The sequence below is a fragment of the Lissotriton helveticus genome, chromosome 5_1 (genome assembly GCF_964261635.1).
Source record: "Lissotriton helveticus chromosome 5_1, aLisHel1.1, whole genome shotgun sequence".
Lineage (NCBI taxonomy): Eukaryota > Metazoa > Chordata > Amphibia > Caudata > Salamandridae > Lissotriton > Lissotriton helveticus.
In genome coordinates this window covers 8,175,504-8,195,637 of record NC_136065.1, presented here as the reverse complement: position 1 = coordinate 8,195,637, position 20,134 = coordinate 8,175,504, and the positions used below count along the sequence as shown (strand labels likewise).

General features: G+C 47.7%; 1 protein-coding gene across 1 annotated transcript in view; it reads right to left on the bottom strand.

Moving 5' to 3' along the window:
* The window catches only part of LOC144754055 (max-like protein X), a 63,274-nt gene that overhangs the window by 32,264 nt on the left and 10,876 nt on the right, over positions 1-20,134 (bottom strand). The window contains exon 3 of the mRNA XM_078641569.1: positions 12,628-12,664. Within this exon, the coding sequence (XP_078497695.1) occupies positions 12,628-12,664 (37 nt within the window). The remainder of the gene's footprint in view (positions 1-12,627; positions 12,665-20,134) is intronic.

The following is a 20,134-nucleotide window of genomic DNA, read 5'->3' as shown; positions in this document are numbered from 1 at the left end:
TACCAAGGCTTCTGTGATTTCTCCCTCAGTAATACTCAACTCCAACCTTTCCTGTTCTAAGGTGAGGGTTCTATCAGGCAATCTCTCACAAAACTCAGGATCTCCTTCTCTGAACCTCCTGCCCTGGGCTCACAAAAGGCAGGCATATAAGTCGTAAACACATCCGCAATCTACATGCTACCCCTTACAACCTCGCCTGTTTCCAGTTGCAGTTCCCGAACATGCATGGATTCCCTTTTTCTGCTACTGATCCAAGCCAGCAATTTACCAGCCTTGTCTCTGGCTTCACAAATATGCTTCTGTTTGGCTAGAAAATACATTTTATCTTTATGTTGTGCCACCTTCTTATATTCTGTGCGCTTGCTCTCCAGTGTCAGAGGACTTGGAGAGTGTAGGAAGGGGGAGTCTCTAGTTGGCGCAGTGCAGCACTGGCGACAAGCAGGGACTCTCTCTTCCCCGTCAGGGCTGAGGGTTACCCTCAAGAACAACCCCTGCTTACCCTCTAGGTAGTGTGGCGCAAGCAGTCTAGGCTAATCTCTGGGGCACATAGGGTTAAACATTTGCAACATTACACCATCACCACCAACCCACCACACAATGACACCAAACTGTATTTGTAAAAATATATGTTCTTTATATATTGTAAAAAGCAGGCTTGTAAATACAGTCTTGGTTATTTTAAATGCAGGTTCCAGTTACTCTTTATAAAAAGGCACAGTTCTCAAGTAAATGCAGTCTTGTGGGCCTTCTGCCCTGGTTTTGAAAAGGCTCAGTGTTTTACAGCGCCTCAATGCGCTTTCCGCCGTCCCCGCTCGGGTCCTCGGGAGAAATCGGGCCCGACCTGCCAAAGCTCACGCTTCCCGTGTGAGTCGCGAAGGCACGGCCGGGTCCGCTTTGGTAATGAGTCACCCTTCGGGGCTTGACTCGAGGGGAGGGGGCCGCGGGCCACAGAGAGCGTCAAGAGGGGCCTTGGGGGCCAGGAGCAGAGCGAGCCTCTGACTCAGGGGCGGCTCGCGCTGCAAGCAGACAGCAGCTGCGAGGCTCCCGGGGCGCCCAAGCTCACACGGCGCTCAAAGTCACTGTACCTTTAAGTTCTTGCAGATCCTGGAGCGGACGGCTGTCCGTGGAGCTGTCCCACGTCGCGTTGTCTTCCTGGAGGGTGCGGCGGCCTGCGAGTCTCAGCGCAGGTCACAGGGCACCCGGGATGACGGTGCAGATGCGGGGCAGGATTCTCCTGGATCAGGTTCACTTCACACTGAAGGGGGAAGCTGCAGCAGGCGGGGCTGAGGGGAGTGCACTCCACGAGGCGCGGGGCACAATTCAGGCACGGCTCAGCAGCGAGTCACTTCCAGCTGCGGGGGCCAGGGGGTCTCAGCGCCCAAGTCACGAGGGGCACAATCTTGGCAGTGCCGGTCTTTGCGGAGCAACCTGTACCTCGGGGGTCACACAGGCGGCGATGCTCGGACCGGGCAGGTCCTCCCTTTCCTTTGCGAGGGCGGCTCAGCGCGGACAGACACGGCGCTCAAACCAGCGTGGGGCTGGTCCTTACTTTGAGGCTGGCACACGATCAGGCCACCGTCACGGTGGTCGGGGGAGGGGCACGGCTGCACAAATTGTCAGAGAGCGTGGCGGAGGGCACAGCGCTCTCAAATCTCCTTTCCTCGGCGCTGTAGAGACACACAGCACACGCCAGCAGCAGCTTTTCTTCAGAGGGGTAGCGCCCACTGTTCCTGGGGCGCTGGTCAGGGGGCAAGTTCACAGGCAAGCCCTTGGAGATCTTTCAGCAGAGTTTGGCACAAAGTTTCAATAAAGCAAAAGTCTCTTGTAGTCTTTTCTTTCCTCTCCTTTGGCAACAAGGCACCAGACACAGGCCAGAGACAGCACTCCTCCTTGTAGTCCTTCCAGGTCCTTCTCTTCGGGCAGAGTTTCTTCTGTAGCGCAAACAGGATCTAATTTACAAGGAGCAGGGCTCCTTCTTTTATACCCAGTTTCTTTTGTTCTAGCAAGCCAGGGGGGCCTCTGCATAACTGCTCCAGTCTCTGAGCACTTGTTGTGGGTACTTCTGGCTCCTGCATGCAGTGTGAGGGCAGGCACATCAGCCGCTCCCCAGGGGGGCGGAGCCGGCATTGTGAAGACAGGGGCAGCTTGAGCACTTTGTTGACAAGCTTCGGACCTTCCTGGGCCAGGTGCAGGCTGAGTCATCAGTCGCTCCCCAGGAGGGCGGAGCCAGCATTGTGGAGGCAGGGGCACAGCCTGATGCATCATTCAGGGGAAACTCCCACCACCCACTAAGGGGTCATCCTGCTAATCACTACCTGTCAACTCCCAGCCCTGTCACTCACACACACCAGACAGTCAGATCCACATCCAAGCAGAGGCGGGCTGAAATGGTTAGGCCAGCAAATGCTAACTTTCTAAAAGTAGCATTTGCAAACCCAGGATATTAAAATAAACTTTACTAAAAGAAGTATTTTATTATTCTGAGTTCAGGCATACTAAACATGAATTTCTACCATGTTCCCTGAGCCTGCTGGGATTATAGAGTGTAATAATTCCAGCAGCCCATCTGGCCTAGAAGGGAACTGGTAGCCTTACAATAGTGAAAAACGAATTTGGCAGTAATTCACTATTAGAACATGCCACACACATCAGGGCATGTTCTACCTTACACTTACAATGCACCCTGCCCTCAGGCCTACCATAGGGGTGACTAATACGAAGTTAAGCGAAGGTTTAGGGGCTGGCAAGTGTGTGCACTTGCCCAGCCAGCATGACAGTACCAGACTGCACGCAGGTTCTGTAATGGCAGACCCTAGACACATTTTAAGGCTGCTTCTGTGGGTGGCGCAACCAGCGCTGCAGGCCCACTAGCAGTGTTGGCATTCACAAGCCCTGGCACTCCTGGTGCACTTTACTAGGGACTAACAGTAAATCCAATGAACCAATCATGGACATCAATCACATGTACACTTTACCGTAGGGAGCACTTGCACTGCGGCACGGGTTGGCCGTGGCGCAGTGCCCTGAGTAGCAGACACCAGCAAAACATTTGAAGCACAACAGCAAAAAGTGGAAGGGAAACTCACGCCAAGGTGCCAGGTCTAACACGTGTCCCCTCCAGCTGAAATGTGGGGGGAACTACCCTTCCCCAGGGAGTTCCACATCACTAAGGCGGAAAAATCTGGACAGACCATCAGCGTTGGCGTGATCTGTGCCAGGGCGGTGTTCCACCGTGAAGTCCATACCCTGTAGGGAGATGGACCACCTCAACAGTTTTGGGTTCTCACCCCTCATTTGCATCAACCATCTGAGGGGCCTGTGGTCTGTCTGAACCCGGAAGTGAGACCCAAACAAGTAGGGTCTTAGCTTCTTCAGCGCCCAGACCACAGCAAATGCTTCTCGCTCTATTGCACTCCACCTACTTTCCCGTGGAAGTAACCTCCTACTGATGAAGGCTACGGGTTGGTCCCAGCCCTCCTCAGTCATCTGTGAGAGAACAGCCCCTACACCATGCTCTGAAGCGTCTGTTTGCACTATGAATTCCTTGGAGAAATCAGGAGCCAGGAGCACGGGCGCCGTGCACATGGCAGTCTTCAGGGTGTCAAAAGCCTTCTGACAGGTGTCAGTCCAAATCACATTCCTGGGCTGCTTCTTAGAAGTCAGCTCTGTCAAGTGGGTCACAATAGTGCCATAGCCCTTGACAAACCTCCTGTAATACCCAGTGAGCCCCAGGAAGGCTCTCACTGCAGTCTGGGTCTTGGGGGGTTCCCAAGCCAGGATGGTTGCAATTTTGGGTTGCAAGGGTGCCACCTTGCCACTCCCCACTTGGTGTCCCAAGTACACCACTGAGCCCTGCCCAATCTGGCACTTGCTTGCCTTGATTGTGAGGCCTGCCTTGCGCAGGGCCATCAACACTTCCCAGAGGTGCCGCAGGTGTTCTGGCCAGGTACCACTGAACACTGCGATGTCATCCAGGTAGGCGGCACTGAACTCATCCAGCCCAACCAACACCTGGTTGACCAACCTCTGGAAGGTGGCAGGGGCATTCTTCATTCCAAATGGCATCACCCGGAACTGGAAATGCCCATCTGGTGTGGAGAATGCTGACCTCTCCTTTGCCCCATCGGTCAAGGCGATCTGCCAGTACCCAGACGTTAAATCAAACGTGCTGAGGAACCGGGCAGCCCCTAGCCGATCAATGAGCTCATCAGCTCTGGGGATAGGGTGCGCGTCAGTCTTGGTGACTGAATTGAGTCCTCTGTAGTCCACACAGAACCGGAGTTCAGGTGTGGCTCCCGGCGCAGCAGCCTTTGGGACCAAGACCACGGGGCTGGACCAAGGACTGCTGGAAGACTCAACCACCCTAAGAGCAAGCATCTTGGAGACCTCCTCCTTAATGCAGGCCCTGACCCTGTCAGTCACCCTGTAAGCTTTATGCTTCACCGGTAAGCTGTCTCCTGTGTCCACATCATGGACGCACCAATCTGTGACACTAGGAACCAGGGAGAACAGATCTGGAAACTGCCCCAGCAATTGGCGGCAGTCTTCCTGTTGTTCAGGGGTCAGGGTGGGTGAGAGGTTAACTCCATCCACTGACCCATCTTTCTCACAGGCCACTAGGAGGTCAGGAAGAGGCTCAGACTCCTCTTCCATTCCATCATCAGTGGCCAACAACATGCCCACTTCGGACCTTTTCAAGTGGGGCTTGAGGCGGTTAACATGTAGGACCCTTAAAGGATTCCTGGGCGTCTTCATGTCCACCAAGTATGTCACTGGGCTCTTGCGCTCCACAACCTCAAATGGACCTGTCCACTTATCCTGAAGTGCACAGGGTTCCACTGGGGCCAAGACATACACCTCTTGTCCAGGCTGAAGCTCTACCAGAGTGGCATTCTGGTCGTACCACCGCTTCATCTCCTCCTGGCTGGCTTCCAGATTTGCCTCAGCAAGTTGTCTGAAGCGCCTGGTTTGGTTTCTGAAGGCCAGCATGTAGCTATATACATTCTGGGGAGGTTTCCTGGGAGATTGCTCCCAGCCTTCCTTTACCAAACTCAGTGGTCCTCTCACGGGGTGACCATACAGCAGTTCAAAGGGGCTGAACCCTAGGGACTTCTGTGGCACCTCGCGGTATGCAAAGAGCAGGCATGGCAAGAGGACGTCCCACTTACGCCTCATTGGACCTTCCAGGCACATGATCATGCCCTTCAGGGTTCGGTTGAATCTCTCAACCAACCCGTTTCCTTGGGGATGGTAAGGTGTGGTGAACTTGTAGGTTACACCACACTCTTGCCAAAGGGACTTCATATACTTGGATATAAAGTTGGTCCCCCTGTCGCTCACCACCTCTAGAGGGAATCCCACTCGTGAGAAAATTCCCATCAGTGCACGCCCCACCACGGGGGCCGTCACTGTCCTCAGAGGGATGGCTTCAGGGTACCGGGTGGCATGATCCACCAAGACCAGGATGAACCTGTTGCCCATGGCTGTCTTGGGGTCCAGAGGCCCAACAATGTCAATACCCACTCGTTGGAATGGAGTACTGACCACAGGGAAGGGTTGGAGGGGAGCCTTGTTCTTCCCTCCGCTCTTCCCACTTGCCTGGCAAGTTGGACAGGTCCTACAATGAGCATCTGAGCTCTTGTGCATTTGGGGCCAGTAGAAGTGGGTGACAAGCCTGTCATAGGTCTTGTCCATCCCCAAATGTCCTGCTAAAGGCACATCGTGAGCCAGTCCCAGTAGGAAGGCTCTGAACTTCTGGGGTACCACCAGCACACGGGCTGACCCAGGTTCAGCAGCCTTAGGCTCAGAATACAGGAGGTCATTCTCCCAGTACACATAATGTGTTTTGGCCTGAACACCATTGGCCTGGTCTGCAGCCTGCTGCCGCATACCCACGAGAGAAGGGCATTCTTTCTGCTCCCTGCAGAATTCCTCCCTGGAGGGGCCTCCTTCTTGCTGCCAATGGGTCAGCTCAGGCAGGTCCCCCAGTTCAGCAATCTGTTCCCCAGTAGGCTCCAGGGCATCCCCCTCAAGGTCTGCTTCCTCCTGGACCGTGGGAACTTCAGGGGCCGGTTTCCCGCGCACCCTGCGCCTTCTCCCTAAGGCCGGTTCCTGGGCCTCTCCTTCAGGCCCCAGGACCTCTTGATCACCCCTACTGGCTGCCATTGACCGGGTGGTCACGCACGCCCAGTCAGGTAGACCCACCATCTTCAGGTGAGTCGTCTTCTCCACCTTTTCCCAAGGGGAGTCCTCCAAGTCGTTCCCTAGCAAACAGTCAACAGGCATGGCTTTCCTCACACAGACCTGCAGAGTACCAGAGACCCCCCCCCACTCGAAGGGAACTTGAGCCATTGGACATTGGCTCTCTGAGTTGTCAGCATTGACAACCCTACAATAGGCATGGGGTACAACCTGCTCTTGAGACACCAGGTGATGCCTCACTGCAGTCACACTGGCTCCTGTGTCTCTAAGAGCCTCAGCTTTCTTACCATTGATGGTAACCACCTGCCCATATTTTTTAGTGTTAGAGGGCAGGTAGTTTGTAGGGACCATCTCACTGTCTCCTAGTGAGACTAGGGTCATCTGAACAGGATCTCCACCCCCCGGGACCATCACTTCTTCTCCTAAGTGAACACTGGTCACTTGTCGGGGCGGAGCACCAGTGGGTGCTGGTTTTCCAAACAGGGGACACTTGGGGTCACTGGCTATGTGCCCCGGGTCACCACATTTGAAACAATTGAAGGGCCCCTTTGGAACAGGTCTACCTGTCGGGGCCCCATTCTGCTTTGGGGGTGGGGGAGGCTGAGAACCTTTCTGCTGGTCCCCTTGGGGATTACTTTGGGGGCCTTTTTGGAACCCTTTCTGTTTTCCCTTGTCCCCCCCACTCTTCTGCTGGGGACCCTGCCCACCCTTGGCGGAGTCTCCCACTGGACCCTGGTGCTGAGCCAGCGGTCCGCCTCCTCAGCAAGCTTCCTCGGGTTGGACAGCTTGCTATCAATCAGGTGCTGGCGTAACTCAGGAAAACATTGATCAGACAAGTGCTCCCATGCAATTAAATCAAAGAGACCTTGAAAATCATTCACTTTGTTACCCTTCACCCAACCATCCAGTGCTCTGCAAAAAAAGTCACATACTCCACATATGTATTCCCAGGCCGCTTAGTACACCCCCTAAACTTCTGTCTATACATTTCAGGGGTAAGCCCATACCTGGTCATTAAAGCTTCTTTCATATGGGGATAGGATCTCTGGTCTTCAGTGGGCAAATCTAGCAGGGTGTCCCGCCCTTCGCTAAGGAACCTTCCCCACAACCCCGCTCCCCAATCCTTGTCAGGGACCCGGTGGGAAAACATGGCTACCTCATATGCCCTAAACCACTGTCCTATGTCATCCCCCTTAAAGAACTCTTTAACTACATCTTTGGGGATGTGCACTCTAGACTCTACCTGCACCGGCGTTGCGCTGCCACCAGAGGGAGGATGATCCAAGGTTTTCTCTTTTAGGCTCATCTCCCTCATTTTCACTTCATGCTCCATTTGGAGTTTTCGCTCTTCCAGAGCCATTCTTTTGCTTTCAAGCTCCATTTGGCCCTTTAAATTCAATTCTGCCAGCTTCATTTCATGATCCCTGGTTGCCTGTCTGCCAGCTCCTCTGGCGACAGGCCTCTGCCAAAGCTAAGGACGCTATCTGGTTTTTCCAGACTCACAGGATCCACAGGTGCATCCTGATCCTCAGGCGCCTTCCTAGATTCCATCCAGGCCTTCAAGGCCTTGTAGAGCTCTGGTTTGTTTCTGCACCCCACGTGTGGAACCTTGAGTTTCTTGCAGAAGAACTTCAGTTCCTTTCTTGTGTAGTCATCCAGCTTTGATGCATCCCATTCTAGCTCCAACGCACCAGAGGCTATGGATTCTCCTCCATCAATGCTGTTTGTGCCAGGCATGGTTTCAACACTAGGGATCTTCTTCTTTTAGCAAAATTAAGAATCAAAAAAGTCTGTGGCTAAGATACTGGACTGTAATCACTGTGCAATGGTCAGCAGCTAAGGTAAAAACACTGCAAATGTAAATTTGCTATCCCACCGCTGCCACCAATGTAGGAAGGGGGAGTCTCTAGTTGGCGCAGTGCAGCACTGGCGACAAGCAGGGGCTCTCTCTTCCCCGTCAGGGCTGAGGGTTACCCTCAAGAACAACCCCTGCTTACCCTCTAGGTAGTGTGGCGCAAGCAGTCTAGGCTAATCTCTGGGGCACATAGGGTTAAACATTTGTAACATTACACCATCACCACCAACCCACCACACAATGACACCAAACTGTATTTGTAAAAATATATGTTCTTTATATATTGTAAAAAGCAGGCTTGTAAATACAGTCTTGGTTATTTTAAATGCAGGTTCCAGTTACTCTTTATAAAAAGGCACAGTTCTCAAGTAAATGCAGTCTTGTGGGCCTTCTGCCCTGGTTTTGAAAAGGCTCAGTGTTTTACAGCGCCTCAATGCGCTTTCCGCCGTCCCCGCTCGGGTCCTCGGGAGAAATCGGGCCCGACCTGCCAAAGCTCACGCTTCCCGCGTGAGTCGCGAAGGCACGGCCGGGTCCGCTCTGGTAATGAGTCACCCTTCGGGGCTTGACTCGAGGGGAGGGGGCCGCGGGCCACAGAGAGCGTCAAGAGGGGCCTCGGGGGCCAGGAGCAGAGCGAGCCTCTGACTCAGGGGCGGCTCGCGCTGCAAGCAGACAGCAGCTGCGAGGCTCCCGGGGCGCCCAAGCTCACACGGCGCTCAAAGTCACTGTACCTTTAAGTTCTTGCAGATCCTGGAGCGGACGGCTGTCCGTGGAGCTGTCCCACGTCGCGTTGTCTTCCTGGAGGGTGCGGCGGCCTGCGAGTCTCAGCGCAGGTCACAGGGCACCCGGGATGACGGTGCAGATGCGGGGCAGGATTCTCCTGGATCAGGTTCACTTCACACTGAAGGGGGAAGCTGCAGCAGGCGGGGCTGAGGGGAGTGCACTCCACGAGGCGCGGGGCACAATTCAGGCACGGCTCAGCAGCGAGTCACTTCCAGCTGCGGGGGCCAGGGGGTCTCAGCGCCCAAGTCACGAGGGGCACAATCTTGGCAGTGCCGGTCTTTGCGGAGCAACCTGTACCTCGGGGGTCACACAGGCGGCGATGCTCGGACCGGGCAGGTCCTCCCTTTCCTTTGCGAGGGCGGCTCAGCGCGGACAGACACGGCGCTCAAACCAGCGTGGGGCTGGTCCTTACTTTGAGGCTGGCACACGATCAGGCCACCGTCACGGTGGTCGGGGGAGGGGCACGGCTGCACAAATTGTCAGAGAGCGTGGCGGAGGGCACAGCGCTCTCAAATCTCCTTTCCTCGGCGCTGTAGAGACACACAGCACACGCCAGCAGCAGCTTTTCTTCAGAGGGGTAGCGCCCACTGTTCCTGGGGCGCTGGTCAGGGGGCAAGTTCACAGGCAAGCCCTTGGAGATCTTTCAGCAGAGTTTGGCACAAAGTTTCAATAAAGCAAAAGTCTCTTGTAGTCTTTTCTTTCCTCTCCTTTGGCAGCAAGGCACCAGACACAGGCCAGAGACAGCACTCCTCCTTGTAGTCCTTCCAGGTTCTTCTCTTCGGGCAGAGTTTCTTCTGTAGCGCAAACAGGATCTAATTTACAAGGAGCAGGGCTCCTTCTTTTATACCCAGTTTCTTTTGTTCTAGCAAGCCAGGGGGGCCTCTGCATAACTGCTCCAGTCTCTGAGCACTTGTTGTGGGTACTTCTGGCTCCTGCATGCAGTGTGAGGGCAGGCACATCAGCCGCTCCCCAGGGGGGCGGAGCCGGCATTGTGAAGACAGGGGCAGCTTGAGCACTTTGTTGACAAGCTTCGGTCCTTCCTGGGCCAGGTGCAGGCTGAGTCATCAGTCGCTCCCCAGGAGGGCGGAGCCAGCATTGTGGAGGCAGGGGCACAGCCTGATGCATCATTCAGGGGAAACTCCCACCACCCACTAAGGGGTCATCCTGCTAATCACTACCTGTCAACTCCCAGCCCTGTCACTCACACACACCAGACAGTCAGATCCACATCCAAGCAGAGGCGGGCTGAAATGGTTAGGCCAGCAAATGCTAACTTTCTAAAAGTAGCATTTGCAAACCCAGGATATTAAAATAAACTTTACTAAAAGAAGTATTTTATTATTCTGAGTTCAGGCATACTAAACATGAATTTCTACCATGTTCCCTGAGCCTGCTGGGATTATAGAGTGTAATAATTCCAGCAGCCCATCTGGCCTAGAAGGGAACTGGTAGCCTTACAATAGTGAAAAACGAATTTGGCAGTAATTCACTATTAGAACATGCCACACACATCAGGGCATGTTCTACCTTACACTTACAATGCACCCTGCCCTCAGGCCTACCATAGGGGTGACTAATACGAAGTTAAGGGAAGGTTTAGGGGCTGGCAAGTGTGTGCACTTGCCCAGCCAGCATGACAGTACCAGACTGCACGCAGGTTCTGCAATGGCAGACCCTAGACACATTTTAAGGCTGCTTCTGTGGGTGGCGCAACCAGCGCTGCAGGCCCACTAGCAGTGTTGGCATTCACAAGCCCTGGCACTCCTGGTGCACTTTACTGGGGACTGACAGTAAATCCAATGAACCAATCATGGACATCAATCACATATACACTTTACCGTAGGGAGCACTTGCACTGCGGCACGGGTTGGCCGTGGCGCAGTGCCCTGAGTAGCAGACACCAGCAAAACATTTGAGGCACAACAGCAAAAAGTGGAAGGGAAACTCACGCCAAGGTGCCAGGTCTAACAGAGAGACAACATGTTTCTCACCCGGCAGCTTCCCTCTATCTATGTTGTGCTCCAGCTTCTCTAGGCGCAACAATCTTTCCCTCCTAACTCTCCAGCTATCACGACTCCCCCAAGTGTGGCCTTGTACGCCTCCCAGACTACATTGGCACTATCTACTGTGCCTTCATTTTCACAGAAGTATAAATCCGTGCCTTGGCCAGTGTTTTTACTCCCCGTTTACTGACTAACCTTCAAGTGGCCATCCTCCAACCCTGGGATTTCTTACTTCTACTAGTGGCTATGGTTACCTGTAAAGGGGCATGGTCAGAAATCACCCTTGCTAAGTATGTGGCTTCCGAGAACCTCCACATCCTCCACATAGTATCCCTGGGTGCCAAGACACAGTCTAACCTGGGTGACATGCCATGTGCGTGTGAGTAAAAGGAGGATAGCCACTCCTGTCCATGAAGGGCCCTCCATACATCCGTCAATTTTAAGGACTGCATAGATCCTCCAGTTTCCCACGTGTGGCCTCCCCTTCTGGTGTAGTAGTCAGTCTAAATGTGTGTCATGCACTAGATTGAAGTCTCCCCCTATAATAGCAAAGGCCTGTGGGAAACCCGCTAGAAGCTGACCAAACTTTTTGTAGCTTTGGTGATTAGAGACCTGGCAGCGCATAAATGTGAAGACTCACCATTTTCCCTTTTTCATTCCTCTATTGTAGCAATGTTACGGCCCACCACATCCGACCAGGTGCGGAGGACATGAAAGGTTAGACTTTAATTAAAATGACCACCCTCGTGAGCTTGACGTTTGTTGCGCATATGACGATACCATAGATCTACTCCTTCCGAAGCTATTGTGTTGCGGATCCATCAAGTGAGTCTCCTGAAGGAGTATCAAGTCAGCCCCATACCTGGCAAAGGCTCTAGTCTCCTAGTCATTGCATAGATCGTTAAAATTACACGACATTAGGATTAAATTATTGTTCACCGCTTAACCTTATTTTCCCAAGAACCCTGTGTGGCACGGTAAACGGGCAGTTGCATTCTCATATAGTCTACTGCTACCCAACCACAACGCAATCGCAATCATTTAACTAATTCATAGGGACAGCAGATGTGACATCACATGCCCTCTTCCCCTCCATATTGATATCAAGGGAATTCACATAATCTTCTACCCCAATGCAGTGAGTTCATAAAGTGATGAGAAACACGAACTAACCACTTCAAACACTAGCAAGCCTTACGCAGAATTACTTTCAAGCATCCGTCTGAAGTACTGAAAGCAGCCCCAGGGGTGGACTGTGAATATAGGTGCCTTAAATTGCAATCACTCTATGACACCCATGTCTCTAACAAAACAATTCCCCACTGATTTCTGTATAAGGCCCTTTCTGCACAGCATAAGCAAAATCCACACTCTACCACATTTTCTTACGGTATTATGTACAAATCTACAAACCATAAGCAAGAAACACAATAACATGCAAATAACTAAGAAATTAATAGCCACTTTATCTGGAACAAAGGGGGATGGTCCAGAAACATCGTACAAATCTATGAGGGGTGGTGAGAAGAGAAATCGGAGGGAGGGGTTGAATCTCTTCCTTATTCTCGGATGTAAAAGGAAAAGTGGTGCAAACAAAATTAAAAGACATCCAGGTAATGTTTTCTTGGCAATTGGTTTCTTAATTTTCAAAACTTGCGTTCCCAAAAAGCAGTGCTATCAAGCAAGAAGTGAAAAGTGGTAGAATGTTTTTATTTTTTTAAAGCGAATAAGCCAGAATGACAATTCAACCAGAAAACATTTAAAAATCAGTACAAAAACACAACTTACTTTGTTCAACTCCATTGTCGCCAAAAGTGCTGTCAACCTTTGTCGTTGTAGAATTAAAGTTGGCATTTAAGAAAGGAGGAAAATAGCAGTGGAAATAGTTAGAGATAACAAAAGTGGCATACTGGAAGATAACAGATGCTCTAATATATTTTTCTTCAACTCACTACACTTTTCTTAACGAGAATAAATATATTTTGTAAAATGTAAATTGCATTCCAAATGTTACTACAAGTTGTGTAAATATATTTCATGTTTTAGGGGTGTCATGGCGTTATGAAACAACTAGGGAAAAAAGCGGCCTCTAATAGATGGAACAAAATGATCAGAGCTTCAAAAGTCAATGAGTCAGCAAAAGTATGAATTTGCTGCCTTACAAGTTCCTTCTGGCTCTGCTCCTCACTACCACAGAAAAGAAACGAAGATATCCTTGGCAATCCTAGCTACTGATTTCCTCTCTTTAAACTCTGACACTTGGGTCCATAGCCTCCCCACTGCTGTGGCTCCCCTCCCCCACCCCAAGTATCAGCAGCTTCCCGTGGGAGGGTACTCTTCAACGTTTACAGGCTTTGACTGTAGTAGGTCACCTTTAAAAATAAATAACATTACTTTTCCCTTTACCAAAATTCCAGTGGTGTCTCTTCCACTATATTCACCAGTAAATCTCCACAACCATTATTAAGTGTCTGCTGGGCATGTGAGTATCGCAGAAACTGGCGGCCAAATCGCTTCTCAACGTCAGTTCCGCAAAGGGTGCCCTCCTCCCATATGTCTCCCACCTTAGTCAGACCCATCGGGTCCCACTGGCGACGCCCCTCCAGGTGCTGCATCTTCACAAGTTGGCCTCCCAAAGTGGAGTATCCAGTGTCAGCCTCGACTACAATCCCATCGCTCTCGTAGCTGCTCTTCGTACCCCAGGGATTTTACTATTGGGAATGGGAGTACTTGGAGATCGTTCCTCCCGTACTACAGATAAGGGGTCGCTCACATTGCCCATTGCCTCCCTGCCGCCCATCAATGCTGCTCAGTTAGTGATGTGAAGGCCCATTCATTAATGAATCACAGAAACCTGTGTTGTGGGAAGCACTGTTCACTTATTCACTATAACGTGATTTTTGTTTTTCTATTAATCAACCATACATTCAATTCACTTTTAACAAAAATTAAACAGATTCTGTTTCATCACAAATTCAAAATTTTCATATGTCCACAGTCTTTTTTGAACAAACAGAAAGCCAAAACCAATTCCCAAATTATATGCTCATCACAAGATGGACGTTTTTCTTTTCTTCAAAAATGATTTTATTCTTCTCATTCATCCATAAACGCGACAGTCTGTGTTTTTCAAACAAATCTTCATAGTTCAACGAATACTGACATATCCCAATGCATTTCGGTATGCACCTTCGTCAGGGGAATGTATTCTAAATAACAAAAGATTATACGTAATTACCAAAAACTAAATCTTGTGTATATCCAATACATACACTATTTACAATTGCACATGCCTTAAATTCCAAAATTTATTAATGAACAACAACCAGAGAATCTCCTAATGTCATTTAGACATCTAGTGTGTATTAGAGAATTCATGCTCACAAAAGTTCACCTGCAACCTCCTAAATTAAACCGAAAAAACGTGCTACCAACCCAGTGCTACCACCACCTCATGCTAGCTGTGATCCAATAATAACCAAAAGCATAACATAAATTCCATGCATTTAAAAGTTCACAGCTCCTACCTTCGTCAAATCAATTAAACTGAGAAAACGACCAGCTCCAACATCCGTCCTACTCTCTTCTACAAAACATAATGGTACCTTTGAAACCTCAGCTCGTTACTACTCAGCTTGCACTAACTTGCATACAAAGCCAGTACTTACTTGGTCTCCTCGACCCCAATGTTAGAACGCTCCGTGCTACTTCAATTTCAAGATATTTTCTTTTCCGTTCTGTAATACATGAGGGCATAAAGCTCCTTAGCCACTAGTTATATTATATAGTTGTATAGTCGGAAAACTGCTTCTCAACTCGCTGCCATGAATTATTACCTCTTTCTGTACAAACAGAACGCTGCGCATTACTCTTGGGTTCACTCGAGATCCACCGCTTTCTCGCTAGGTCAAACCCTGAGCGAGCCGCCTGAATATGGCGTCTGACGTCATACGTCATGAAAATCAAAGACGGACTGTAACCAAAAACATCCTCATTCAAAATGGCACCCGTGAGATGCCTAATTGCGATGAATTCGAACAAAATAGTCCCATTTCGAAGATGGCAAAGTAAACTAGCTTCAGAATGATAAACTGTAGAAGAAAAAATAGTAAAAAACTAGTAATACCTAACGACTTAATAAAAAACCTATTCTCAAAAAAACCTATTTCTCAAAAAAACGTGAGGTTTTATGAGCATGAGTACCAATACCATCTAAATACAAAACATATATAGTCCTAAACATACATTGTACAGCACAATATTACAAATTATAAAAAGCAGATCATTTCAATTTTGTCGTTAAGCCCATAGGGCGTCAGTGTCCTAAGGAACTTGATCCAGTGTGTTTCTCTCTGTGCCAACATTTTGGCTGTGTCAACATGTGGTTTCTCCACCAATCTTTCTAGCACAGTGAATTTTAGTTGAGGTATTGAATGCCCCCTCTCATGCCAATGAGCAGCCAAACATGATTTCATATTTTTTGTACGTATCGTGCTTTTATGTTCGGTTATTCTAACCTTCACTTTCCTGGTGGTACGGCCAACATAGACCAGACCACATGGGCATTTGATTGCGTAGATTAAAACACTCGAATTGCAATCAGACGTGTGTCTCAACATGATGTTTTTACCTGTTTGCGGGTGAGTGAAAAGATTGCCTACCATTACATTACCACAATGTCCACAGTTAAAACACTTCCTCATGCCTTTTTGGCCTAGATCTGTGTCTTCATGTTCCCTATGCTTCAAAAGTTCCTTAAGATTACGTGATCTAGAATGTGCAAATAAAGGTTTATCTAAAAATACCTGCTTGAAATCAGGTTCTTGCTCGATTATTTCCCAACGTTTCATTACACATCTTTTTATCGCCGCTGCGGCTGTGGAAAATTTAAGTACATAGACTTCCCTCTTATTAGAGCTCTTCTCACTTTTTTTTAGCATGGTGGACCTAGGCATGGTTTTAACTCTATTCTCAGCTTCATCTAGTATAGCAGCCGGATACCCCCTTGTGAGGTAATCAGTGCGCATGTTGTTGATGGTTTCAAACCCTTGCTTTTCATCTGAACAAATCCTTCTTGCCCGAATAAATTGTGATAGTGGTAGGTGTCTTTTCAATGCATCTGAGTGAAAGCTCTCATAGTGTAAAGCGTTATTTCTGTCAGTTGGCTTCTTGAAAACGCTTGTAACAAGTTTATTTCCTTCTTTTTTAATCAAAATGTCAAGGTAACTTATCTGTGCCGAACTGATAGTGTAGGTGAATTTGATAAAAGCATGACAATTATTCAGCTCATGGAGTTGCGCTCTTAACTTTGCTTCTGAGCCCTTCCAAACAACTAGTATATCATCGATATACCTTAAGTATAACGCTAGATGTTGCTGCCATTCATGGTTCTGTAATATGTGGGTGTCTTCAAATTTGGACATGAACATATTTGCATACGTTGGTGCCCCGGTAAACCCCATTGAGGTACCCGTCTTCTGTAAGAAAAAGCATTTCTGCCACTGGAAATATCCATGATATAGACAAAATTGCAATAGTTCAAGCAAGAAAATGTTGTGCCCCTCCTCATAGTCATGTCTCAATAGCATCCACTCTGCTGCCTCCAGACCTTCCATATGCGGGATTGAGGTGTACAGGGCTGAAACATCAACCGTGCACAACCACACTTCCTCGTTATCAAAAATAGGCACTCCTTGCAGTTTCCGTAAGCAATCTGTAGTGTCTTGCACAAAAGTTGACCACTGTTGTACCAAAGGTTGCATGAAATAATCTAGATACCTTCCTACGGGTTCATGTAATGACCCACATCCCGCCACAATGGGTCGGAATGGTGGGTCTACCGGGTCTTTATGCATTTTAGGCAACATATATATATATGGCCTACATGGGTATTCGGTGGTCAGATACCTTCTTGTTTGTTCGTCAATCCTCCCTAACTCAAGCGCTCTTTTCAAAATCTCAGATAGAACTGTCTGAAACTCCATTGTGGGGTCCATTTCTAACTGTATATAGGTGTTGGTGTCTTTCACATGTTGATCTACTTTCTCATGGTAATAGGCGGTATTGAGCACCACAAGTGCTCCGCCTTTGTCCGCAGATACTATGGTCAATGCATCATTCGATGCCAATTCATTAAGTGCCGTCATTTCTTGTCTAGTCAGATTCCTTTTAGTTTTCCTCTGATGATTTAATTCAGCAAAATCTTTCCTTACCAACGTTTCGAAGAGATCTAAAGCCTTATGTGACATAGGTGACATAAATGTACTTTTGGGTTTAAATTGTTTAGTCTCTGATGTTTCTGTCACGGGTTCTGGATTTTCCATGGCTATTTGATGAAAGAACCATCTAAGTCTCAACTTCCTCATAAATTTAAAGAAGGAAATGTCAGTCTCTAAGTCATTACTCTGATACGTAGGCACAAACGACATCCCCTTGTTCAAAACAGCTACTTGTGTAGGGGTTAACACAATGTCTGAGATGTTCATAATCAATTCCTCTTTGGATTGCGCCTTGCCACGTCTTGTTTTTTTCCTTTGTCCCCTCCTGGTTCGCTTGCGCCACTCTGTGTATGTTGTGCATCCGGTGGATGATTGGAACTGTGGCCCCCCTCTAAAAAAGGCTGCCTACCCTGATTACCTGTCCTGCTGTCTACATGTGCACCTGCTGCTGATGTTTCTACTGGGGGACGTGTAGGCAAAGTATCTCGGTCTGAGGCTAAACTCTCCTCTGAGGTATTTTCTGTTGGTTTTCTAAAAACCCTCCTTTGTGCGTAGTTATCAGCCCAACTATAAACTTCATCAAGCTTATAGTCGAGTGTATCTCGCTTAAACTTCCTCAATTTCCTTTCATGGACTTCCTTTGTGTGTTCGTCTAATTTTTCAGTGATTTCTTTCAAAGCCTTATCCATATCCTCAGCAGACATACGTGTTGCCAATTCAGTCTTCATGTCATTAATTTCTACCTCTAACTCCTTCAAAACATCAGACAACTCTTCAACTATAAGGAGTACTAAATCAAGCGAACACTTATTCAATATTGCAAACCATCTTGCTAAAAATGGTTTGTTAAATTTAAACAGCATAGGTCTTAATGAAATGCGAAGTCCCCTCGGAATACGCTTAGCCCTATGGTATTGTATCAGAGTTGTGGCATGAAGCCTCTGATTGATTTCTTTACGTAATGTATACTGTAGTTGTTTTACTAATTGTGCTGTGGTGCCTGGTTTTGTTTTGAGATCTCTGGTTTCTTTGATCAGGGTGTAAATGTTCTCGGCTTCCGCTGCTGTGTACCCTTTTACATCCGCCTGATTCTTAGTCATTTGAGCTATCTCATCAAAATCCATCTCTATACGTGGGTGCAAGTCACAAATGGAGCTAAAACAGTACTGTATTTACAACAATAGTTAGCGATATGCACTCCTCTATTGAAACAATTTTTCTAAATGTCAACAAATTATACTGCTCGGTGCTGTCCCATATCTTGACTAGCTCCTAGCCAAGTTGGAAATAATTAATGAATCACAGAAACCTGTGTTGTGGGAAGCACTGTTCACTTATTCACTATAACGTGATTTTTGTTTTTCTATTAATCAACCATACATTCAATTCACTTTTAACAAAAATTAAACAGATTCTGTTTCATCACAAATTCAAAATTTTCATATGTCCACAGTCTTTTTTGAACAAACAGAAAGCCAAAACCAATTCCCAAATTATATGCTCATCACAAGATGGACGTTTTTCTTTTCTTCAAAAATGATTTTATTCTTCTCATTCATCCATAAACGCGACAGTCTGTGTTTTTCAAACAAATCTTCATAGTTCAACGAATACTGACATATCCCAATGCATTTCGGTATGCACCTTCGTCAGGGGAATGTATTCTAAATAACAAAAGATTATACGTAATTACCAAAAACTAAATCTTGTGTATATCCAATACATACACTATTTACAATTGCACATGCCTTAAATTCCAAAATTTATTAATGAACAACAACCAGAGAATCTCCTAATGTCATTTAGACATCTAGTGTGTATTAGAGAATTCATGCTCACAAAAGTTCACCTGCAACCTCCTAAATTAAACCGAAAAAACGTGCTACCAACCCAGTGCTACCACCACCTCATGCTAGCTGTGATCCAATAATAACCAAAAGCATAACATAAATTCCATGCATTTAAAAGTTCACAGCTCCTACCTTCGTCAAATCAATTAAACTGAGAAAACGACCAGCTCCAACATCCGTCCTACTCTCTTCTACAAAACATAATGGTACCTTTGAAACCTCAGCTCGTTACTACTCAGCTTGCACTAACTTGCATACAAAGCCAGTACTTACTTGGTCTCCTCGACCCCAATGTTAGAACGCTCCGTGCTACTTCAATTTCAAGATATTTTCTTTTCCGTTCTGTAATACATGAGGGCATAAAGCTCCTTAGCCACTAGTTATATTATATAGTTGTATAGTCGGAAAACTGCTTCTCAACTCGCTGCCATGAATTATTACCTCTTTCTGTACAAACAGAACGCTGCGCATTACTCTTGGGTTCACTCGAGATCCACCGCTTTCTCGCTAGGTCAAACCCTGAGCGAGCCGCCTGAATATGGCGTCTGACGTCATACGTCATGAAAATCAAAGACGGACTGTAACCAAAAACATCCTCATTCAAAATGGCACCCGTGAGATGCCTAATTGCGATGAATTCGAACAAAATAGTCCCATTTCGAAGATGGCAAAGTAAACTAGCTTCAGAATGATAAACTGTAGAAGAAAAAATAGTAAAAAACTAGTAATACCTAACGACTTAATAAAAAACCTATTCTCAAAAAAACCTATTTCTCAAAAAAACGTGAGGTTTTATGAGCATGAGTACCAATACCATCTAAATACAAAACATATATAGTCCTAAACATACATTGTACAGCACAATATTACAAATTATAAAAAGCAGATCATTTCAATTTTGTCGTTAAGCCCATAGGGCGTCAGTGTCCTAAGGAACTTGATCCAGTGTGTTTCTCTCTGTGCCAACATTTTGGCTGTGTCAACATGTGGTTTCTCCACCAATCTTTCTAGCACAGTGAATTTTAGTTGAGGTATTGAATGCCCCCTCTCATGCCAATGAGCAGCCAAACATGATTTCATATTTTTTGTACGTATCGTGCTTTTATGTTCGGTTATTCTAACCTTCACTTTCCTGGTGGTACGGCCAACATAGACCAGACCACATGGGCATTTGATTGCGTAGATTAAAACACTCGAATTGCAATCAGACGTGTGTCTCAACATGAT